This window comes from Momordica charantia (genome assembly GCF_013281855.1).
Source record: "Momordica charantia cultivar OHB3-1 chromosome 3 unlocalized genomic scaffold, Mcharantia_2.0 BLBB01000003.1, whole genome shotgun sequence".
In the NCBI taxonomy this organism is placed as follows: domain Eukaryota; kingdom Viridiplantae; phylum Streptophyta; class Magnoliopsida; order Cucurbitales; family Cucurbitaceae; genus Momordica; species Momordica charantia.
In genome coordinates, this window is record NW_028275161.1 from 8,006,921 (window position 1) to 8,032,580 (window position 25,660).

Sequence of the window (25,660 nt, forward strand, 5' to 3'; positions counted from 1 at the left end):
GGATTTTTTCTGAAAAGATAGAGGGGTGACCATTGGGCAAGGCAGAGACAGATTGTGGTGGAAAGTAGATAATTCTGGGATGTTTTAGGTTAGATCCATGTTTTTGGCCCTGAGTTCTCCTTCCCTTATCTTAAGTTCGACCATGGCAAATCAGATTTGGCATTTCAAAGTTCCAAAGAAAGTCAAGTTTTTCCTTTGTCAAGGCCACAGCAGACAAGTTGCAAAGGAAATGTCCCTCGTGGGTTCTCTCTCCTTCGGTTTGTAGCATGTGTCTAAGGGATGAAGAAGTGGTGACCATCTTTTCCTTCATTGTTCCTATGCTACAAAAGCTTGGTCTTTTATTGCTTCTCAACTGGATCTTTCTTTCTGTCTTCCTAGGAGAATAGAAGACTTTATCTCCGAGGGTTTTGGGGGATCTAACCTCAAAGGAAAAGCTGGTGTTTTATGGAAATATGCCGCCCGAGCTCTTCTTTGGCTTTTATGGAAAGAGAGGAACAGCCAGATTTTTGAGAATATTTCGAAATTGGTGGATTCCTTTTGTGTGAATATTAAGCATGTTGCTTCGTGGTGGATTTATTCCCACAAGAAGATTTTTTGTAATAATAGCCTCCAACTCATCCTACATGACTGGAAAGCCTTGATTGTTTAGATCTGTGGGGAGGGTTCTCTCTACCCTCTGCCTTTAGGCTGTCTCTCTTTGGGATTCTTCCCTCTATCAATACACCTTTTTGATGTTTCTTATCAAAAAAAAAAAAAAAAAAAGCCTTCCAATTGACCAAAATAAGGGTGAGATGATAGATGGATTTATACATATATTATAATAAAATAAAAACCACTTCAAAGAATCCATGAATATGAAAAATCATAACACCTTGCACTGTAAACTGTTTCACTGCTTAAATGAATCTATGTATAACACCAACTAGAAAGTATAAAATATTTGTACCTTAGGATGTGCAATCAATACGTGGACAAGATCTTGCCACTGTGATGAGATGCATCCTGTTAATAGATAGAGACTACATGCAACCAATGATGAATATGCAACAGAAATGCCATCAGATTTATACTTTTCCTGTTAGAGAGCAAACCAGTAAAGATAAACAATAATATAATAGCATGTCAATTCCAAACGACAAAGAATCTAGCCTAACCTGTCTGACACCTCCAAGAAAAATAAGCATATAAAACACCAAGTCTAGGAGCTGCTCTGACATTTTCACATCATCGAGCAAAATCTACAAATAGTTCAAATTTATAGTGAGAAATTATTACTTTCAACCTAACGATTTGAAGTGAGAAACAAATTTAAAGCGGAATGAGATAAAAGAGCACCATATCTTGAGACTCATATTCAAATATAAACATACCCAAGGTTTAGTCCTCACAAAAGGAACGCAGGGATATTCCGAAGTTGACGATTTATTAAATGAATCTGGTCTGTTTGGATACGCAGTAATTATAGTGCAGAGGCAAGAATTACAAGAATACTGATGTCAAAAGTTAAAAGTAAAGCTAATTATTAGAATTAAAAGTTAATCCTAGCCAACAAAAAATAAATTAGTTGTTTCATACATTGAAGGCAACAAGCCCGTTATGAGGCTTGTTGATGGTGAGAGACTTGCTATGGGTTAGATTCATGCTGCTATGGATTGAGCAAAAGAGGACATTAAGAAAGGTTGTGATGAAAATGAGGCTAAGTATGGGCCAAATAGAAAATCAATGATAAAAATAAGATCACCAACTTCATTGGCCTTAAAATACAGCCGGATATTATTTAATCAAACCTAACTCTTTTCTATGACAAGGAAGAAACAGTTCTTCAAGATGTTGAAGTCACAGATGATAGCTTCATGTTATGCAAGAATTGCTACCTAATGCTCAAGGATGAAAATTTTCAGCGATATATTGGTAAATTCTTGGGTCCGATTATGATAAGAGGGGGAGAGTGATGATATTGCCGAAATTTGTCGATACTATTCAATATTTTGCCAATATTTTGCATTACGTTTACTATCATAATATCCATGTCACTTTATCAATATTTTACCGATATTTCATTGATATTTTACCATTATTTTGCCAATATCCGCAAAATATTTTGCTAATATCCATGATGTTTTGCAACTTTTTCTTCCCTCCCTACTGCCAACACATACCTCAGTTTTTCTCACTTTAATCAATTTTTGTTGATTTATTGTCGTTCATTACCTTACCATCTATTCTTATATTAATTAAAACGTAAAATCAACTTTTGACCTAATATTAATTAATAATTTTGTTTTTAAAATTCATCAAACAAAGAAGAAAAGATTGGATCAAGTGTCTCAATGGCTTCACTAATCTAAAATATAACCAAGCACTTAACAATGTGATTATCAAAATCATCAACATGATCCAATTTCTTTAGATCATATTGATGAGAGCAATGAATGGTTGAACAGATTGGAAGAAGAAAATGTTGAAGCAAGTGATGAGTTGGTTTTTGGAGTGAGAGGGAAGCTCCCGAATCATCCCCCTAGCTTGTAATTTCTATAATTATTTTCTTCAATCATAGAGGTTAAGTTCTACTAATGTTTATTTGGAACTAATAAAACTTGGATGTAGTATGCTCTTTTTGACATTTGTTTGAGCTATATTTATTATAAGAAACTATATATCTATATACCTATATGTGCCTTTTTGTCACCCTCTCACCTTGGGGAAGAGACTTATAACTTTAAAGTGAGACATAACTCACAGCATGGCACCCCTATCCACAAACTACATTTTCACTGGGAGAGTTGAAGGCATAACACTTGAGGTACTATGAGGCAAAGCCTCAAATTAATAGAAAGTATTATTTTCTAAAGGTTGTTCTCAACATCAAAAATCACTAACAAGATCATTGTATTCTCTATTGAGCTATAATGGCAAAAATAATCATAATAGGCTAGACTACCATAACCCATATTGTACTGATATTACATGAGGCACAAAGGCTCCATGCTCAATACGCTGCAAGTTTTTTATGAAGCATACAATGCTTAAGCCTTGAGACTAAACAGTTGTGCTTCAATCTTTAAGCATAAGCTTTAAAAGCCTTTTAAAAGCTTGGCGAGAAGTATTATTATTACAGCATTACAATGGAGGTAAATTGCCAACCCCCCTACTAACAGAACATTCGATTGCAAGTGTTTGCTTCTTTTAAGTTGAGTTTCTTGGCGTTTAAAAGTTCTTACCAAAATATGCTGGTGAAGATTTTATTTGTATCAAAAGATATTCTATAGAATAGACCACGGAGTAGTATAATGTCCCTCAAGACATCTTCCCACACGGTGAGAAATGGGTATTGGCTAAAGAGTCCTTACCCGAACATTTGCTTGTTGATACACAAGACACCACTTAGACTTGATACTGATCCATTTGTGACCAATTACATGTACACAAATGAGCAATTACAAGAAGCACAATGCAAAGAAGATTCAAGAAGTTTTCACGCTACATCTTTAAAAGCCGGTTAATGCAGAATAACCAACAAAGAGTTTTGAGCCCAAATTTATTTATAATGTTACTAACAAGTCAAGTAGAGAATTGAACAAAGATGGCACTGGAAAAGTTGTCTATTTTGATAGATAGCACAGAGCACGAAAAAAGTTTGCAGAATTGTGAACAGGTGTCTTGGCAGATTGCACCTCTCAGGAGTTTTTGAAGTCGGTCAAACCCTATCCAAACGTGAAGCGCCTCCTACAAAACGTAATCAAGACAATTTGGAGCATTTATATGTTTTTGGTTACGCATTTAGACATCTAGATTGATGTGCAATTAAGTTTTAAATTCGTGTCTTATTTTCTTCAATTTACATTAAATATGATTTTGAAAGACTTTTGGTCTCCTCATGTTGAACGACCCTTTGGCCTATTTAAAGTAATGCTCTTGATATGGAGATTATGAAGATTTAACATTTTGAAATCAAGAACTTTTGTTCCTTGACACATTGGTGTTGCCTCTTTCAAATCTTGTTTTAGGTTTGATGTTAAATCAATTCATTGGATTGGTCTCGATCAAGCTAATTATGGAGTGAGTCATCTTAGGATTTAAGAGTGACCATCATAGATTCTACGTGTGATCGAAGAGTTATTCATCCTTCTAACCCTACTCTTGGTTGGAATCATTCGGTAAGTTAGTCACTTTTATGAATGTTTGCAAGGATCCTAGAAGGACCTCTAGCTTTGTAAATCCGAGCAACTTTGGAGCTTATCAACTTTGTAAAGGAATTGTAACAACAAAGGAATTGTTGGCAAATCAGGAGGTAAAACTAGTCACACTGTAGTTCAACAAGAGGCCTCATCGTAGAATGCACCATCGACATAAAAAGTCTCCCTTTGAAAAGTCATTTTTAACAAATTTAATTCTCAAATTTAAACAAAATTTAATTTAATTTAACAATTTACGCTTGGATTACAATAGTACTCTATATCAAAGTTGTAGCCAATGAGCTGAGCTTAGTGATCAAACCTTGGTAGTCACCTCACATCCAACTGGTCGCTTGTACAATACAAATTTTAAGCTTTTCTTATCTATTCTAACAATTAATTTGCACCCTAGTAACTATGGCCTACAATTTTGCATTGCTTACATTGCAGTTATTATTTCTCTCTCATAAGTTGCCTTATACTGATAGTCTGATAGTGACTTTAAGGAAGAACGTGGGTAAAATAAATCAGTAGTGTGAAGACACTGATGAAGGCTCCGCCCCAACACCTAACTAAGAAGCAGCAATCTCTCGGAAGATTAAGGGTTTTGAAAATCAAGTAGTGTGAAGGCAGGGACTTTGGACAGTGACAATTTAAATGGCTAAAGTGCATATCCTAGCTCGTAACTTCATTAAAACTACAGTTGGTAAGTTGCTATGTTAAATTTAAAGCAATAGTTCCAAGGTTAGCTACAATTATTTTTAATATTAGTGACCAGTTAATCCCTAGCACCCTTGAAATTCCATAAAAGGTTCCCTAGAGAAGGCCATTACGTCATAGTTGTAATCTCAGATGGTCAGCTGCTACACCCTCAACCAAGACTATAAGGCCCAAGTATCCAATGTGGGAGAGAGCGAAGAAACATTTCTTAGTATTAGTTAGTTTACTAGTACCTCCAAAACAATAATGTGGTGGGTAGCATGCTACAACTGTATATGTAATTTCATACCTCAATGAAATTGTTTTTATCAAAAAAAAAATACAAGCTTCCAATTCTGAGTTCCAATCACATCCTTACCTGCCCCACCAGAGTTTAATTCAAATATAATATTATAATGGCATCATGTATATATTTAATTTTCTTTTCATCTCATAAGGATCATTTTTTCCCTTCTTGAGAGAAACCACCAAGATTAGTGGGCGTAACAAAATCTCCTCCAATTAGAGCATTTAGCATATATATCACTAAGATAATAATTATAAAAGGATTTATCTAGCTTGCCTCAAGTGGCCACCGTATACAAAATAAGGTCAAATGAATAAGTGAAGCTCCTCTCCCTTCCATAGAATAATCTATAGTTCCTTTGAAGCCAAGTGTTCCTATCCAAATATACGGTTTTGGACTTCTTCTAGAAGGGATGTGAGCATCATAGAATGCACCACCAACATCCATAACTATCTTGTCTCTTCTTTCATGTTATATTTTTATCATGTTATATTTTTAAGCAAATATCGTGTGCAACAACCCTTTGGGTGTGAAGAAAAATAACTGAGGGTTTCTTTTTGTGAGAAACACAATATAAAAATGTAAATAAATTTTTTATACATGAAAAGATATAGTATTTTTAAGAATAAGATAAACGAAAATTTTAAAAAACTAGAGCTTTGGTAAGAGATTGTTAAGAGGAATGAGGGATTTTGAAGAAAAATTTTTTTATTTTTTTACAAAAAAAAAATGATATGAGACACTAAGGCATGTGCGCCTCACTTTCGTGCCCAGGCACTCTTCAAAATTCCAAAAAATATTTAGATTTGTTAGATACAAACTTTAGATTATAAAACCATTAAATGGTGGTAAAATACACAAACATGTTTTAATAAACGTGTCCATGAGTCTATGCTTAAAGGTTTTAGGAAGAGCCCTGTCCTCATTTCTGTACATCTTAGGTGTTGAAGTCCAATCAAGAAGATCTAGGATAACATCTCTTCTTTTCTTAACCTTCCTTTTCTTGAAACATTTTTAGGGTATTTTAAAATTAAATCCAAACAACTCCTGAGACTAAGAAAAACAAACATCTATTGAGTTGAAAGTCAAATAATGCCAATATCTCGACGAGATAAGAATACCATTACCTAATTTCAACTTTAGTCATCCTTCTTTCGTTCACTTAGTCTCAAACACGTCAACAACCAAATAAATAAGTGAATATGTTGAACTTTTATTCTAGGGTTAAGCCAACCAGTTAATTTTTAATCTCTATGAAGATTGGAGTTAGTAAACACATCTTTTATAGGGAAAATAGAAACATCAACTTGCAAAGAAACTCCCAAAGATTTGGGATATTTTCAAGCCATAACCAACCTGCTCAAGTTTAGCATGTCGGGGAGCTAAATCACACAGAGAATGCAAGAGCCGCACACCACATAGCAGATATCTGAACAATGCCTCATCTCTGTCAGATGACATAAGAACAGCCATGAGGTGCAAAGGAAGGAGGCCTGAAAGCTTTTCTACGTCAATCTGAAATCAACATGATGCACAATATTGCACGTCTATAAGAAATGGTACAACTAATTAGCAATTTAAAAAGTCATAAATAAAACAATTCTAACCGTTTTCTGTATGCTGTTCTCAGAAGTGTAGTGTACTGCAAAATTTTCAGAGTCCCTCAAAAGTTTACTAAGTTCCTGAGAACATAACTTATTTAATTCCTTTACCGCTGACATTAAGTCAATGGCCTGTTCAAGAATAAAAGAACATCAATTCATGTTGACAAGAGGGAATAGAGTCCATTTGATGACAATTTAGGCGCAACTTAAAGACCATTAGCAGAACTTTAGCTATAGACCAACTCCATTTCTAACTAAACTAAAAGAGAAAATAACTTAACCAAATAAAATCATTGAAATTATAATTGAGTTCAGAATGCTTACTTGGGTGGAACTGCAATATAATTCCTCCTTATGTTGTCTCATCTTTGTAATATTATACCTGGGAAGTGGGAAGCATGAGAATGTGCACACAAAACAGATAGATCATAAATCAAGAGATGATAGCACATATCATATTAAAAAAAGTTAGAAATTACAGATAGAATAGAAATCTAAATCAGGTAATTTTGGGACCATCACGAAGAAACTTAGGGGGTAAACAATAGACCGTAGCGCAGAAATCCCAAAATCCGAGACAATCTAACGTCTTACCCAGAGATAACAAATGGAGCAAATTGAGCAGTGAATTACACAATCAAGGTAGCCAACAGCATTGGGGACATGCGAGCTCACGCATACTTACAGAATACAATGCCTACTTGAAAGTTAGGTCCAATGAAATAGAATAAACCAAAATCCCATAACTTTCCTCTTAATATATAAGATTCAGGGTGTGGGTTGGGTTCAAGGGGCTTCTTGGACCAAAGATAAGGGAACCGAAGTAACCGGATATTATGGCCAACCCAACCCAGTACGCTGGGTTGACCCTCTTTTTTTCTTTTCCCTTAAAATCTGTACTGAAAAAACAAGTTAATCATTTATCACCAAGCTTTCAATTTCCAAACAAAAAAATCAGCAAGCAAGGTTTCAACTTTCCAAGTCTCAAACAAACCAATTGAGAGATAAAAGAGAGAATCCATTCACAGTGCAAGCATTAAAAAACAAGTTAGGGCCCGTTTGATAACGTTCTAGTTTCTTATTTCTCATTTCCAATTATCTTAAGAAATCTAAGTATTTTACAACTAACTTTGTTTCTTGTTTCTCCTTTTTTGGAAGCACTCTCTCAATTGTATAGAAATTTTAGAAACAAATAAAAATAAGTTTCTTCTTTCTTGTTCATATTTCCAATTAGTTAAAACATAAACAAAAAGGTTGTTATCATACTTGAATTCTTGGAGGTTAGGAATCATACAATACATTTTCCTTTATTAAAAATAAATAAATAGAAACGGTACCAAACAATTCCTTAACATTCACTCACAATCACAAACAGCTACAGATCAGGCCAAGAAAATCCACACATGGTGTAGACATTAAAAAAAAAAAACATTCACTTACAGTGTGACAGTAGCCACCGAGCAAGAAAAGAAGTTCATTATCACTAACTCTGAAATAAATAGTACCGTGAGAGATGTAGACGTCATCTACGGGCGACGGGCAACGGCCTCCATCTACGACGACAGACGGCGGCAACGTCCAGCTATGTATGACAGACGGCAGCGATGAGATGATATTGAAGGAGAGATCAGATGGAGGGAGATGAGAGGGTGAGGTGAACGTTGAATCGTTGATGGAAAAATCGCGCGAAGAACTGATAGGACAGGAAAAGTTACGAAACCCTAACCCTGAAAACATAAAATACTTTTTTATTTCATATTTATATATATTTTTCGATTCAGTTCGAATTACCCGCAACCAATTCAATCCCTCAGTTGAAAATAATTTTAACCCAACCCAAATCGATTCTTTATCCACCTCAACTCTGATTGTGTTCTTTGAGTTATTGGTTTTTTTAATATCTTTACACAATATTTCTGTTCTTGAGAGTATTAGTTTGATTAAGTAAGAAACAGAGGAAAAAGAGAGGGAAAATTGACAAAATAAGCTCAAGGGCCTTTTAAGTTTTTTAATCACCCTTCTGAAAACACAAGTTTTCTAATCATTTGCTGACATCACGTACTTTGCCAAATGACCTCCAATGCCCCTCATTACTTTGGCCCAAATTTTAGTTTTCCCTCCTCCCTTACTTGGGGCCTAATATACCAAATTTTTATTTTCCCTCCTCCCTTACTTGAAAACACTCCATTTCTCTCTCATTTTTTTCCCTTGTTTTGCTTCTCTCATCTACAGGCAACTCTCGATGCTTGAACTCCAGCATCTATCGGTCTTCCATTTCTCTCTCACTATTAGGGTTGTTTTGCTTCTGTCATCTACAGGCCACTGACTGTCGATGCTCAAACTTCATTATCCATCGGTCTTTGTTTTGAAATGTTTCGTTGGGCTTGTTCGCATATAAGTTATTTATTTGTTTGTTTACTGGGTTGTTGATTTTTAGACGTGGAGGGAGAGAAGCTGACGGACAGGGCGTGAAGGCAATAAGAAGGAGATCGTTAGTGCGTTAAATGGATATGGATAGCTACTTGGAGTATGTTATAGATCGAGATCGTTCATTAGCGAGAGGGAGATCAAAAGCGTTCATGAGCAAGAGAGAGATCTGATCGAGATCGAGAGCGTACATGAGCTTGATCGAGAGCGTACAGCGAGAGCGTGAATGAGGTTGATCGTGATCGAGATCGAGAGCGTGCATGAGCTTAATCGAGAGCGTACGGCGAGAGCGTGAATGAGGTTGATCGTGATCGAGATCGAGAGCGTACGGTGAGAGCGTGAATGAGGTTGATCGTGATCGAGATCGAGAGCGTGCATGAGCTTGATCAAGAGCGTACAGCGAGAGCGTGCATGAGCTTGATCGAGAGCGTACATCTAGAGCGTGCATGGGCTTGATCGAGAGCGTGCATGAACGAGAGCGAGAAAGATGAAAAGACGTGAAATTTAATTCTTCCAATTGTTGGTTGATGTTCTTTAAATTAAAGGCTGCATCTATTTATTTTTTTTATACTTATTCGATTTCAGTCTATTGAGAATAAACGGGTGCAGTGGAAAATAGCAGCGAGAGTGCAAAACAGATAACGAAAGAGATCGTGAATAAGCTTGAACGAGAATGAGCTTGAACGAAAATGAGACTTCATCGTGAACGATTAACAGCATATAAGTGGATATATAATAATGTGGAAGAAATAGTAATAAGTAAGTGACCGTGATGACAATAAGGATAAATAAATTTTTGAAGTACAACGAAAATCAACGAAAATTATCACGAACGAGAATGAACGTGTAAGAGAAAGAAGACCGTAGGATATTGAGAAAGTAAGTAAGCAGTAACAACAAAAATAATAATAATTGATTCATTAAAGTAGGAAACAGGGGCTCCATCCATCCATCCCATTACAAAAAGTTTTTTTTAGTAGCTTAAACAAAACAACAACCATAAACTACTACTAAAATGGGATTTTAAAAATTATTATTATTATTACGGCGTAGACGGGCCAGTAACTGATCCACTCTGTCCTCCAGACGAAGTCGTTCCTCATTCTCCTCCTTCAGCAGTCCCTCCAGCAAGTCCCGCATTTCTTCAACCCGGGCTAACTTATACCTCGTGTTGTTGAGCTCGTGTTGCATTCGACGTAGCTTTCTCCTGAGCTGGTCGTTTTCTTCCTGTGCTTGTTGAAGAGGACCGTTAATTGGCACTCCGTTCTCCGCGAAGGAGGAGGGATGGTTTGAGATAGGACTGGTTGCTCCGTCGGAAGAGGAACCGTCCGACTCGTAAGATGTTGACATGTTTGCTTCTAATAAATGTTAGATAGATAGATAGATACTTCTAATCTGGATGTCGTTGTTGTGTACTTTGTGGTATCTATATATAGAGAAATTCTTGGTTGGTTTCATGGAAAATTGAAAAAATAATTAAATCGAAAATCGGGATAACGGGTAGGAAGGAAGAGGAAGAGTAATTAATTACTGCATTGAAAAGGTGGAAAGACAACTGGGGCTGGGACTGTGAGGAGGATTTGAAATGGAAAAGGGCGCATTAATTAACCACCCTCCCTCTTATTCCCCTTACTAACATCTTAATTATAAGATAAGTGGGTATGGATACATACGTCTAGAACGCGAGATAGCGAGAAAGAGAGAAATTTAGAAAGAGAGATAGCGAGAAAGAGAGAAATCGAGAAATTTAGAAAGCGAGATAGCGAGAAAGAGAGAAGTCGAGAAATTTAGAAAGCGAGATAGCGAGAAAGATAGGTTGTTGTTATCTTTGCGATATTATAAATATACATGGAGAAGAACGATAGGGAATGAGATCGAGAGCATAACATCTACAGGAACCACATCGTCCTCCTTTCCAGCATAGGAACCTCTAGGTTGATTGTCATCAACAACCCCATCATGCTCGGGGATAACACTGGATACCAATGGATGTGACACGTGGACTGTATCCGACGGAAAGACACCAATATTCACTTCTCGCCTATCAATCTGCAAACGAACTAACGTATTAGCACTTCAATTGAATGAATACATACAGTATACGAACTATACCAAGTCATAGGAAAAGGCTACCTGGCACAACCGTTGAAGCATGAGTTTCATTTCACTCAAGTCGGACTTGACCTCCGCCAAATCCGTCTTCACCTCCGCCATGTCCGAAGCTAAAAGATCCAGCCTTCTCTCCATAGCCCTGAATCTATCATTCGATCGACGGGCGTCGTGCCGTTGTGTAGGGCAAGCATCGCGTGACGTCGCTGGCGGTGATTGCCCCGTGCTTTGCCCCACATTCGACCGAATAGAAGTAGTTGGTCGAAGTACTTCGACCGGTGTCCGTTGCCCACCTTCAGATGCGGCCTCTGTACGTGGCATATCCGAAGACTCATCCGGCATTGCCTGTACATTCGTTTCCAACGAATGGGCATCGTCGAGTGGGAGATCGTCTTCGGTGCCAAGATTGTCGGTGATGGGGGAAGGATTGTGTCCATCATCACTGTCGGAGGTAGAACACCAGGCGCATTTAAATCAACCACCTCTCTTTCGTCCAATGGACACCTCTGGTAGTCCTTATCCAGCTCCGTCTCCACGAGTGGATAAGATATGACCAACTGAACGTAAATCACAAGAACATAAGGAAGTGTAAATACCATTACAACTAGACAACAATAAACATATTATAGATCACTTACCACCGCTGAACCAAGGACCTCCTTCCCCAGATCTTTTGTACCGACGACTCTATTGCACGAATACCGAATTATCCGGGGAATGACGGTCTCACTCAAACGATTGACACTGGGAGTGATGAGAGATGGGACAACCTCGTATATCCACACCTGAATATAACATTTCAGTTTAGTCTCACACCTAAAAAAAGTTTTCACAAACAAGAACAACGAGTATGCATACGTATTGATTACCTGAAACGCAAGCGGAAATCCCGGTAGGCTATACTTTACTAGATACTTTTTGTTCGTTCTTACTTTGTTCTTGTATAGCGCAATTTTTTCATTCATCGCACGCTTCAGACCGTTAACTGTCCTACTCCAGACATCAGAACCCCAGTGCAAATGGTTGAAGTAGTCCAAGTCATCGACTTGGTTGTACAAGTTGATGTCAATCTTCGACTTGCTCTTGCTCTTTCCCATCATCACAAGCTCCGTGTACAAAATTAATGTCACTTTAACGGCGTCCTCGTCATCCTCGAAATCAGTCTGCTTGTAAACCTCCACAAACTCTTCGAGCAGCATGAAGGCTTCATCGTTGAAGTACTTCCTCCGCAACCTATTCTTTCCAATCTTTTTCTGGACCACCTTACCGGGTAGCCGCCACAATCCCGTTATAAGCATGAATTGATCCTTCGAGAATGTCAACACGTTGCCACCAATTAAGAAACTCATGTTGTCCTCACTGCTCCCAGCAACCTCCCTTGACAGAAAGTGATGAACTACACCACTGCAGAACATCATCTCCAAGTCGACAAATCGACCAAATATTGTTCTTCTACGAAACATATCAAGTTGGTCCGCTGTGAGTTTATCCTTGATAAGCCTGTTGACATTGCTCAAGTGAGACATGCTGGTAGCTTGAGCCGGAAAGCGGTCATTCTCCTTAATCCTCAACTGATGGTCCATTGTGCACCTGCAACAAATTGAACAAGATATATGATGACAAATTAAGCAGATAGAGAAACGGAAACACGCAAGTAGTTCAAAAATTTGATAATTGAACATGATACATAATCACGGATTAAGAAGACAGGGAAAGGGAAACACGCAACTAGTTCAAATACAAAATGTAAAACACTGTAATTTTTCTCGATCTCGATGTTTCTCGATCTCGATGTTTCCCGCTCTCGATGTTTCTCACTCTCGATGTTTCTCACTCTTGATTTTGCTCTACCTATTTCACACCCTATAATTGCAAATCAATGGAGCTTCTCTCGTTCTCGATCTTTCTAGCTCTTGATGTTCTAGCTCTCGATATTTCTAGCTCTCGATTTTTCAAGTTCACTGTATCCATCACGATGATTCTCGATTTTGCTCTTCCTAGCACACCCACGATAATTGTAAATCAATGGAGATTCTCTCGTTCTCAATATGTCTCGCTTTCGATCTTTCTAGCTCTCAATTTTTCTAGCTCTTGACCTTTCATGTTCATTGTATTTCTCGATCTCATTTTTGGCTCTGGTTATTTCAACATCAGCCCCCCCAGTATTATTGGTTTTCAAAAACACGATTTTAGTCTCCATCGATTCATTTCCCTGGCGCCGATTACGTATTATTTTCCTCTTCTTCGAAAGCCCTAGATGTGCAGTGTAAAAAATCCACAAAAATCGCAAAAGAGACAGAAGAACAACGTCGGGGTTGTACAGAACTTACGAACAATAGCTAAAATAGTGGTAATTAAAACGAAAATCTTAAGCAATTCGAGAGATAAATGCACTAACCCAAAATTAACGATGAAATCTCCTTCGTTGTAATCTGCAACCAAAATCACTTCGTCTCACCGCTTGAAGACGATAGGGTCAAAATTACCTTAGCGAGTCGCAATCGAAATACGAAGGAGAAAGATAACGAGATTTAGAGAAATGTAATTTCAATCGCAGGTGAAGACAGTCAAATTTGAGTCGAGCAAAGAATGCTACAGTGTGAGTGCGCTAAAGATGGAACAGCTATTCGTATTACCCAAGTAAGTAAGGGAGGAGGGAAACCTAAACTAAAATTTGGGCCAAAGTAAGAAGGGGCATTGGAGGTCATTTGACAAGGTAGGTGATGTCAGCAAATGATTAGAAAACTTGTGTTTTGAGAACGACGATTAAAAAACTTAAAAGACCTCTGCAGGAGGCTTATTTTGTCAATTTTATGAGTATGCATTATAAAGTTAAAGACAATGCATGATGAAATTAGAAGTCAAATCGTCACCAATTACACCAAATAATTTCGACCTATTATACTACCCTGTGTTTGACGTCAAGAAAGTTCAATAAATTGTTTTAAATTTTGTGATTTAAAATCCGAGAAATAATTTTAAAATTTTTATCTTGTTTAGAACGAGAATGATTTGAAATGAATTAAATTAATTTTTTTATTTAGATGTATTCTGAAATGGAAAAGAAAAATTAAGGTTCTTTAATTTAAATTTATTATTTAGAAATTAAAATATGACAAAATTAAATAGATAATCTACTTTGGAATTGTGCAAAATCCAATAAGATTTTATATCATGAGCTACCAGATAACAAAATTCATTTAAAATCATTAATGCTCCATTTAGCGTGTGGAATTGGTAGGAAATTATTTTAAATTAGAGGATTATAGAAATTATTTCGAATTCCTGATTGCATTTGGAACCAAAATGATTCTAAATCCTGAAATTAAAATTTATTGTTTGGATGTTCACGATAAATGAAAATAAAATATAACATTTTACTATTATGCCCTTAATAATTTAAAGGATATTACATTATTAATAATATAATATTTTAATATCATATAATAATAATTTCAATCATAGAAAAAATAAATAATTTAATCAAATCAACTTCACATAATTAAAAACTTACAATCTCATCTATATTCTAAAAAATAAACTAATAAAATAATAAAAAAAGCCCTAAAATCAACGTGTTTAATTATTGCTACCCATTTTCCAGTAACTTGGTGGAGCTGGAAATTATTTGTGTGACGTGTATGGACCTTCTAGTTTTGGATTTTACTTAGTAAACGCTATTGGGTGTGTTGCCCTAAACTCGTAGTTTGTATTTATGTAAAAACAAATGTATATTCAATAAATTTGTTGTTGAATTCATAGCATTGCATTGTCCAAAATCCAATAAACTAAACATCCAAGGTTATTATCATGTAACCGGGACAGTATATATATTAGGTATATATTTAATATATTGGGTATATAATTGATATACCCCTCATATACGAGGTATATATTTGATATACCCCTGATATACAAATGGATAATGTCTCGTGAATAATCTAAAGGGTCTATAGTATATGGATAAGGCTGGATACCTTATCCTAGCAACACTATGGATACGGCCCACTTTATAGATGTTACAAATGACTCGATCCAAGTCGTTGGTGTGGAGACATGCGAGTGGCGATATACTATACAATGAGTTTGTATAAAACCGAACCGCGAAATAACCAATATTTTAGATGTAACGCCGTTAACTAACAGATTGTTATTTCATAGGATGACCAAGCAACTCATTCTCAATCATGAGTGAGTTATGGACTCCTACCTGTGAGGACTCGTCCTTTGATCTGTATGGGTGAGAGTGGCCCGAGTCGCCGACTCAACATTCCTACCATTTTGGGGATGAGGGCGAGTGGGGAGTTGGGAACATAACTTCACAAGATGAAATTCGCTCCTCCCTGACTTTAGAAGAGTAGATGAGTGTTATCTTAATTACTGACTTCGAGACTTGAACAAGGGGTCTCACCCTCTCACTGGCCCGAGAGGGACTTCCGGTTATTGGTCGAATCATAACCGGGTTGTTCATTAAAGGAGCAGTGGTATTTAAGAAGTAAGATGTAACTTAGGGGTAAAACGGTAATTTGAGCCAGCTTGAGTTACGAGCACTTGTGAAGGATTGACTTGCCATTAATGGTCGATATCTGTGGACACAGAAATAATCTATAGTGAGTGAGAAGAGTTCAGTTGCGGGTTTTTAGTGGAGTAACCCGTAGTTAACGTATGTTGATTAAGGTGGTTAATGAGTTTAATCAAATTAATCTCGTAACGTTGGAACTTCTGATCTATAGGTCCATTAGGTCTTTTTGCTAGCTCGTAAAGGGTAATTAAGAACATAAAATTTTGGACAGTAATTTCAATTGTTCAAATTTAATTAAAAAGAATTTGAGTTAATTTTGTATGACACAATTTAAGATAATGTATGATGATACATTATAAAACTATATATTATGAGAGAATAATATAAATAGGATTCATATTAATACTATAGGTTAAAGTTTAATGTAAGTTAGATTCATATTAAATATTATAGGTTATGAGGGAAATGTATATTTGAATATGATTCAAATATTTATTTGTTTAATTAAATACGATTTAATTATATTTAATTAATTAATTATTTAATATTTAATTAATTATTAATTAAATTAAAATAGTTTTAATTTAATTAATTATTTAATTTATTTATTAAATTAAAAAAATGTATATATATATATATATATATATTTGTTAATTATGGATATACAAACTTACCACTTCCCAGCAATTTTGCTGGGAAAGTGGTGAGGTGGAGAGTGGGAAGTTTCTTCCCCTCTCCCTCTTCCCCCCTCCTTTCTGTATAAAACACAGGGAATTTCCCTGTGTTTTGAGGTTGTTGATCAAAAAGGAAGAACACGCTCTTTCTCACAAAAATCGATTCTCAATTCCTTTCTTTTCGTTTTTATTTCTCCAAGATACGAGATACCACAATCTCGTTCTTAAGTCCTTGAGACATCGCGAGGTAACTTGGTGGTGGTGTTCAATCACGCATTCGGGAGTTTTTGTTCGTGCTATCACGACGGTGCTCAAGGAAGAGAATTCGCCAACAGTCTTCAAAAGTAAGTGGTTTTCTTATTCCCAGTGAGGCTTAACCTCGGTTTTAAATAGAATTGTTCTGTTTTTAATAATAACCGGTATCGTTCCTCTTCTAAAACCAAATTGAATCACAAGCAATAAAACATTTCCGCTTGGGATTCGATCCCTTCAAAAGCATGTTGGAAACTATTCGTCGTGGCTATATGTTTTAGTAAAGTATGATGAACATTGTAGGAACTGTTGTGTGTATGTTCTTTATGATAACAGTGTGTTAGATACTATCAAATGGTTGTGTCTCTGAATTTTGTGGTATATTAGTGGCATGTTTAAATGTTATGTTGGAGTTAATTTTTATGGCTTGGTTAAAGAGCGTGTACTATAGAATCATGGTTGGAGGCTGAGAGTGGAATGTAGAGTTTGGATGTTATGAGAGGAGATTAGATTAGTGTCACGGCTCCGGGTGTAAAAGGTTTGGAGCTGATACGTCACTATTGTAATGGTGTTTTCGTAATTTTAGGTTTTTTTTAAAAAAAAAAAGGAAAAAGAAAAGAAAAGAAAAAAAAAGTGGAAAATGAGATGTGTGTGTGTGTTGTGGAGGAAGCCACGTGGAGATGATAAATAAAAGAAAAAAAAAGAAACCAAAGGAACAAAAACAAAACAGAGGAAAGAGATGATGAAATTGAAGTTTCTGTAACCGGTTTGAGGTTGGGGACCTGATTTTGGTAAGTTTTGGAATTTTTAAACCCTGAATTTCTAGGTATGGACTCCCTTGCTTCGTGGGTTTGTGAATCACAAGCTTTTTTTCGAGTTTGGAATGAAATGGTCTATGGGTGTTGCTTTGCCTAAGAGATTTCTTGAACTCTTGTGATGGTTTCGGCGTCTGTGCATGATTTCATTGTTGTAGGTCGGAGGAATCTGTGAAGTAAAAGAAGAAGAAGAGAAGAAATGGAGAGGAAGAAGTGGAGGGTCTCGTTGGTTGTGGTTTGGGAAGAAGAAGATGAATAGTGTAGAGGAGAGAGAAAGGCTATGTGTTGGGAATTAAAATTAAAAATAAAAGGAAATGAAAGGAAAAAAAATGGTTGGGAATTGAGGCTTTTCACGTGTAATAAATTGGAATGGGTTAAAAGGATATGATTGTGGGAAGTGGGTCCAACTTGTAAGGAAGATGAGAGAGAAAGAGGTGTAATTGAATGGTAGAGAGAGAATGGGGTTGTTGATTAAATTTATGGTTTAATTTGAAGAATTGTAGAGTTTAAATTGGTAATTGAGGGTGAATTGAAATTTCATTGGTTATTATTTCAGGACGATCGGAAATTGGAGCAGCGTACCAACTAAATTCACCTTGTTCATAGGATTTGTGAGTGGTTATTTTACTAAATATTTTAAGATATCTATTATAGAACTTCAAGAAAATATATATTATGTATGTTTGATTATTTTTGCTGAGAAATTGAGTTTGCTGATAATTTATGAATGTTTTTTTAAAAAATAGAAATGCTTTATGAATTTCTTAGAATCGTTTTCAAACCACCATAATGTTGTATCTAGGTGATTATCCGTATGCTATGTGAATGTGTTTCAATAGTATACCCAGAAATAGAAGGTCTTTGGGACCATTTTACTCCACGTGTTGAGAGAAATATTCTGCTGTGTATATTGAGACTACTCTATGCCAGTGAACCAGAAATAGAATTATTCTGCTGTGCGTATTGAGATTACTCTACGCTAGTAGACCAGAATAGAATGTGGATACATATATGGTGTTGAGTTTCCTTAATCTGTTTTAGATTTGAAAGAAGATATTTGATATGTATTTCAGAAAGTGTTCTTAGGAAGTATATGTTGTTACAAGTTATGCTTAGAAAATTATTGAATTTTAGTTGCTCAAGTTATATGAAGTTTTAATGAGAATGTTTATTATTTCAGTTTTATGAAGCTCGTCTTAAGAATTGAAATTTCAGTTGTTTTTATGGAATAAGTTTTACGAAATTATTTTCTAAATAAAATGTCACTCACTGAGCTTCCTAGCTCACTGTTTATCATTGTTTTTCTCCTCCAAGCTGCACCTGAGTTTCATAGAGATAGTCGACCAGTTTCTGCCACTCACCGTCTCAGAATTTGCATATCATTTTGTATGTATATCTAGAATGACTTATACTGGAATAGTTGTACCTTTTGTGATTGTACAACATGTTTAGAAATCGTGGCCGAGTAGTTATTTTTTAGATGACTTATGTTACACTTTATGTTTTATATATTGAAGAATAATCTAAATTAGTTTTAGAAATTTAGAAAGAAGTTGACTATAGTCTTGGTAGATGGTTGAAGATCTGTAGTCGGCACGACTTGTCCTATAGTTAGTAGGTGTTTATGGCGGGTCGTGTCAGTTTGGTATCTCAGAACAAAAGAAAGATCCTGCATAACATGAATAGAAGATGCATTAATGGTTTCTGTTATAATTGTGTGATATGCACGTCATTTTATTTTATTACGTGAGGGCAGAACGTGGAGGTTATTATCCTGACAACACTATGGATACGACCCATTTTGTAAATGTTACAGACGACTCGATATAGGTCGTTCATGTGGAGACATGCAAGTAGGGGTATCCTATACAATGAGTTTGTATAAGACCGAACCGCGAAATAGCCAATCTTTAGATGTAATATCGTTGACGAACAGATTGCTATTTCATAGGATGACTAAACAACTTATTCTCAATCCTGAGTGAATTATGGACTCCTGCCAGCGAGGGCTTGTCCTTTAGTCTGTATAGGTGAGAGTGGTCCGAGTCGCCGACTCAATATTCCTAATATTTTAGGGATGAGACCTAGTGGGGAGCTGGGAACATAACTTCACAAGATGGAACTCACTCCTCCCCGACTTTAGGGAGTAGATGGGTGTTCTCTTAAATGCTGACTTTGGGACTTGAACAACGGGTCCCACCCTCTCACTGGCCCGAGAGGGACTTCCGGTTATTGGTCGGACCATAACCGGGTTGTTCATTAGAGGAGCAGTGGTATTTAAGGAGTAAGATGTAAATCAGGGGTAAAACGATAATTTGACCCAGCTTGAGTTACGAGCACTCGTGAAGGATTGACTTGTCATTAATGGTCCTATATCCATGGACACGAAAACATTTTGCAGTGAAAAGAGTGCAATTACGGGTCTTTAGTGGAGTGACCCGTAGTTAACGAATGTTGATTAACTCGGTTAATGAGTTTGACCGATTAATCTCGTATCATTGAAGCTTCTGATCTGTATGCCCATTAAGTCCCCTTGCTAGCTCACAACGGGTAAAACGAAGATCAAGTTTTTAGAAAAATTTGAAATGTTAAAATTGCTCAAGGGATTATATGTATATTGATACATTATAATATATAGTTAATTCTAAATTAAAACTATATATTATGAGAGATATTATTTGAATGAGATTCAAATAAAATTAATATCAATAAGATTCATATTAAAACTATAGGTTAAAAATAATGTGCATTTGATGTACATTACGACTATAGGTTATACGAAAGAAATGCTATAGAATGTCATTCTATTTTTATGATAAATAATTAAGTGTTAATTATTTATTTGATATATATATATATATGTACATATATATATTAATTGATTATTAATTAGATTAATAATTAATTAATATGATTAACTAATTAATTATTATATATATTTATTACTAATATTAATATTAATATAAATATATTGCAGGGGAGTGAAGGGACAGTTATGACGTAGGGAGTTAACCTCACGTCATATGTGATTATTGCAGAAGAGTTCTGCAATAGAATGATCCCAACGAAAAAATTCTCTCAAGCTCTCTTTTTTCCAATCCCTCTTGTTCCAAGTCGATTGCTCCCACAAGCGGGTTCTCTGTACCCAGAGGATAGCACGAAAGTTCTATTGGTGATGTTCGGTTTAATCCATTGAAGAAGTGTTCTTCAAAGGTAAGGAAAACATTTCTTTTCCCCCGTATTTGCTTTTGCACATTGGGTTTTGTTTCTCAAAATTGATGAACGAAGATCATCGCTTCCGCTGCAGGATCTACATCCCATCATATACTTGGAGTTAAGTTTGAAAGAGATCAAACCAAAAGGATGTTAGCCTGTCACAAGGCCAATACATCCAGAATATTCTTGAAAAGTTTAATATGCAAGTATGCAAACCCATTGATACTCTTATCGCAAAAGGTGAAAATTTGAGTCAAATAATGTGTCCTATGACTCTTGAGGAAATAGAGCTCATGAGAAAACTTCCTTATCAGAGCGCTATTGGAAGCCTCATATATGCTATGATGTGTACGAAACCAGATACATGCTTTGTTGTTGGCATGGTAAACAGATACCAGGCAAACCCCTACCAACCCCATTGGAAAGCTGTTAAGAGAACACTTTGATATCTCAAAGACACTATGAATTATTCACTGTGCTGCCAAGGAAACAATTCAGAATTAGAAGGCTACTTGGACGCTGATTGGGGAGGAGATATGGATGAAAGAAAATCCACCTCGGGATATGTCTTCTTACTCAATAATAGAGCAATATCGTGGAGTAGCAAGAAACAAACTTGTATAGACTTGTCTACCATGGAAGCTGAATTTGTGGCACTTTCAGCAGCGGTACAAGAAGCAGTATGGCTTAAGAGATTCTTAAGTCATTTGGATTTAAAGAAAGTGCACCCGACTCAGTATTGGTAAACTGTGATAGTCAGGCTGTTATAGATTTCACGAATGATCCCAAATATCACTCTAAGACAAAGCACATAGATATCAAATACAATTTTGTTAGAGATATGGTTGTACAAAAGGAAGTAAATGTGCAATATATATGAACGAGCAACATGGTTGCGGACCCATTTACTAAGCCCATTCCTAGAGATGTATTTAATAGTCACATTAAATCTATAGGATTGCGAAGGCTTTAAGTTTGTATTTTTGAACAAATTGTATTATGTTTTTTTAAAACTATGGAATAAAGTTTTGTACTTAGATCATATTATGATCGAATGTGTCAAATCTCATTATTCACCTTAAACTGTGTTTGAATACCAGATGAAATTTCTGTTATCATTAGTTGATAAATTATTAAGGTAGAGTTGTGGACTCAAGTTAGATATTGAGTATATCTAAACTATCATATGTACAATATTTAGTTGAGACATACACTTTAATGAGATAAAGTAAAATACTGTAACACGTGTCTCATACCACGTGTGCACAATTTGACCACCAAGGGTAGCACAAGTTAATTGATCTCTACTTCATTGTTGTATGAGATCCATGAGATTAAGAAATCTCCACAAGAACCCTTATGACCTTTTTGACTAAAATTTGGAAGTTTTATTGCAATGTTAGCTTTCTTAGGGAGGTTGCCAATGGTCATGAATAATTAGATCTAATGAAACCTACCTAGAAAGCAGTTGTTTGATAATGGAAATCTTTTAGGAAACTGAAGATCATTTCGAGTGACACATTATAGTGTATTCACAGGTCAACCAATTATATTTTTGTGATTTAATTATGAATACAAACATATATGAAATTAATATTTAGAAAGAGATCATGAGTTGTGATAAATGTGACTAAATGACTCTAGGACACTTCATACTAACTCTACTCACTCATTCAAGTTACCTTACATATTTAACAGTTGTAAAGTAACTAGCTCTCGAAATTAAAGTATGACGGTCACACAGCCTGTTTTTCTTGTATGATTTTTGATACTGATGAACTGGAATGTGTTTCCTGTTGTTGAGACATTAAAAGAGCCCATAAGAAGATGAGACATAGTTTTTTGGTGGTCCGGCCATAATGAAACTACATTATGTGCGAGTGGGAGATGTAGGATTTAATAAAATCCATGAAATTCAAATCAATTTGAATTAAAAAATGGGGAAGCAGTTATGTAACTGCTCCTCCCCCTAAATCTCTCCACTCTCCCTTACTGTGTGTGAGTGTCATATGGGTGTGTCAGTTACTCTTGTAAACAGAGAGAGATTCCTAAAAAAAAAAATACAAAGAAAGAACCTAGAGTTCTTGATCTCAAAATTCTTCACCACTTGAAGAATTCAGACGGTGAATCGTGAGATTTTTTCGTTCGTGATTGATCTCCGATCGTGACTTGGTTTTCGTGGATTCCGCTGCGATAATACAAGAGGCTAGTATCCTATCACACGAAAAAACCAACACATTAATAATTAAACAACAAAATAGATCGGTTTTTGACATCCTATAAGAAATGAAAGAAAAAAAAAATTTCTTCCAACGCCTAGGATCCGCTCCTCTAAAGCACCCTCACGTTTTAGCTGCATATGGACAACACTGAGACAAAGTTCCCTTATAGGCAATATTTTATATTAATATTTTAATTTGTTATTTTAAACTTATTCAAAACCAAGAACAAAAGACTACTCCTAATCATATTAGAAACTTATCATAAGGTCTAATTAATTTAAATTCTTTTAACACAAATTACATAAGGACCCTATGTTTGCATGTAAATCTTTATTATAGGTTTTAATTTCTATTAACCAATTTTATAACACTTATAAAATAAAGAAATTAAGCTATAATCATGCATCTATGAAATTCATAAACATAACACTTATGCCCTAAACTTGTGGTTTGTAAATATGAAACAAATATTTATTCAATAAAGTTGATACTGGAGTTTCTTTTGAAATTGCATTAACCCAAATCCAATAAACAAATATCTGGGGTTATGTCATGTAATTGGAACAATATATAACTGATATATAGTATATAATTGGTATACATAGTATATATTTCATATATAGTATATAATTAATATACAATATATATTCGATATACAGGTAGATAATGTTATGGTAATAACCTAAAGGGTTTATAGTATATGGATAAGGTTGGGTACCTTATCCTGGTAACACTATGCATACTGCTCATTTTATAATAGTTACAAACGACTTAATCCATCAGTGGGGCATCATATGCAATGAGTTTGTATAAGAACGGACCGCGAAATAATTATTCTTTAACTGTAACATCGTTGACTAATAGATTATTATTTCATATAAAGACCAGGTAACTCAATCTCAATCCTGAGTGAGTTATGGACTCCTACCTATAAGAGATCATCCTTTAATTTGTATTGGTGAGAGTGACTCGGGTCGCCGACTCAATATTCCTATCATTTTTGGGACGAGACCGAGTGGGGAGCTAGCAACATAACTACACAACTGGATTTCAATCCTTCACAACTTTTGGATAAGTAGATGAGTCTTCTCTTAAGTGCCGACTTCGGGACTTGAACAAGAGGCCTCACCCCTCTCACTGGCCTAGAGGGACTTCTGTAGCTCTTCTGCTAGCTCGTAAAGGATAGTTAAGAACATTTAGTTTTGTTAAATGGAATTAAAGTTAATTGTATGAGATGCAGTCAATATAATGTATGTTGATACATTATGATATAAAGTTAATTTTGAATTGGATTCAAAATTAAACTATATATTATTAGAGAGATGAATATTTGGATTCGATTCTAATATGATTGATTAATTTATGTTTAATTTAATTAAATTAATGGGTTATATTAATTTGGTTGAATTAAATTAGATTAAATTAAATTAAATTAATAATTCTTTTTTATAATTAATTAAACTTGATTTAATTAATTGTTAATTTAATTAAATTGTTAAATTAAATAAGTAAAAGAAAAAAAAAAGAGAAAATCTCTCTCACTTCTTACCACTAGTTCCATATCACATGTAATGCACGTAATAAAAAATATTGATTTTATTTATTATAAAAATAATTTATTTAACTAAATTAGTATGTGCTTTGAATTTTTAAAAATATCATAAGTTTGTTAAATACATTTTATTATTTATAATTACTGTAATGGTAAACATATAAAATTAAAGATAATTATTATTAATAATATAAGTTAAAAATAAAAAAAGGATAAAAATGATATCTAAATTTAAAATATAAATCAAATCAATCATCAGTGACGTCTGATTAAATTTTAAATTAATTTATGTATTGTAGTTCGTTGATGTTTTGCATTTTCTATATCATTCACATCTTTTAAATTATTTTCTTGTTTATTACTAGTATATATATAGGTTTAAGTTTCTTAATTATTTTCTTAATTTAATTAACATAAAATTTTCAAAGTGGAAGTAAATTGAACACACCAATTACATGAATGCATAACTTTTTACCTGCTAACTTTTCACATTCTATTCATTTAATCTCTTTTAGTTTACATAAATTGCATTATCTTATACAACAATTTTAATGAAGTTTAGGTAACATTCTCTTATTTTTAATGTAACAACTTTTTATATTCTCACTTTGAAAATATTATTTTATCTAATTTAGCCTCCTTATTTTTTAACTCCACATTTTTGTTCAATCAAAATTATAAAAAAATTTCAACCTAATTCTTTTAATGTCATATGTTAAAATTTTCAACTTCAATTTAAAAAAATTATTTTAATTATTTGAATTCATATTATAATTATAATTACTATTTGAAAAACTTTTAACTTCCAAGTGAATGAAATGACAACAAGATTTTGTATTCGAACTTTCTAGATTACTTACCGATTATTATTGATAATTGATTAATTAATTAATTTACTATTTATAATTAATTAAAAACTTTGTAAGGACATCATTTTTTTTCAAGAAAAAATAAGATAAGCTTGTAATTATGATCAATAAATTATTGAGTTCCATCAAACATGTTAAATAAAAATACATTAATTATAAAAGAAAACAAAACAAAAAAAAACATCTAATACTCTAGCTATAGACTCATTCCTTAAAA

At 34.7% G+C, this 25,660-nt stretch overlaps 1 protein-coding gene and 1 long non-coding RNA gene across 6 annotated transcripts in view; one reads left to right on the plus strand and one right to left on the minus strand.

The window, feature by feature from the left end:
- The window catches only part of LOC111023196 (sequence-specific DNA binding transcription factor ATNDX), a 92,489-nt gene that overhangs the window by 36,431 nt on the left and 30,398 nt on the right, over nt 1–25,660 (minus strand). For 2 of the 5 annotated variants that reach the window (XM_022300573.2, XM_022300572.2), the window contains exons 1-6: nt 7,380–7,533; nt 7,110–7,167; nt 6,789–6,914; nt 6,538–6,696; nt 1,155–1,238; nt 947–1,075 (exon numbers count right to left, since the gene is read on the minus strand). In XM_022300573.2, the coding sequence (XP_022156265.1) occupies nt 947–1,075; nt 1,155–1,238; nt 6,538–6,696; nt 6,789–6,914; nt 7,110–7,151 (540 nt within the window). In that variant the 5' untranslated portion in view covers nt 7,152–7,167; nt 7,380–7,533. Of the gene's footprint in view, nt 1–946; nt 1,080–1,154; nt 1,239–6,537; nt 6,697–6,788; nt 6,915–7,109; nt 7,207–7,379; nt 7,534–25,660 lie in introns of those variants that run through there. The other 3 variants (XM_088121499.1, XM_088121500.1, XM_022300574.2) reach the window with 3 other exon arrangements.
- LOC148212292 (uncharacterized) lies at nt 17,412–23,240 on the plus strand. The gene is made up of 3 exons (XR_015789834.1): nt 17,412–17,560; nt 18,141–18,195; nt 20,562–23,240. It is a non-coding gene; the product is annotated as an uncharacterized LOC148212292 (long non-coding RNA).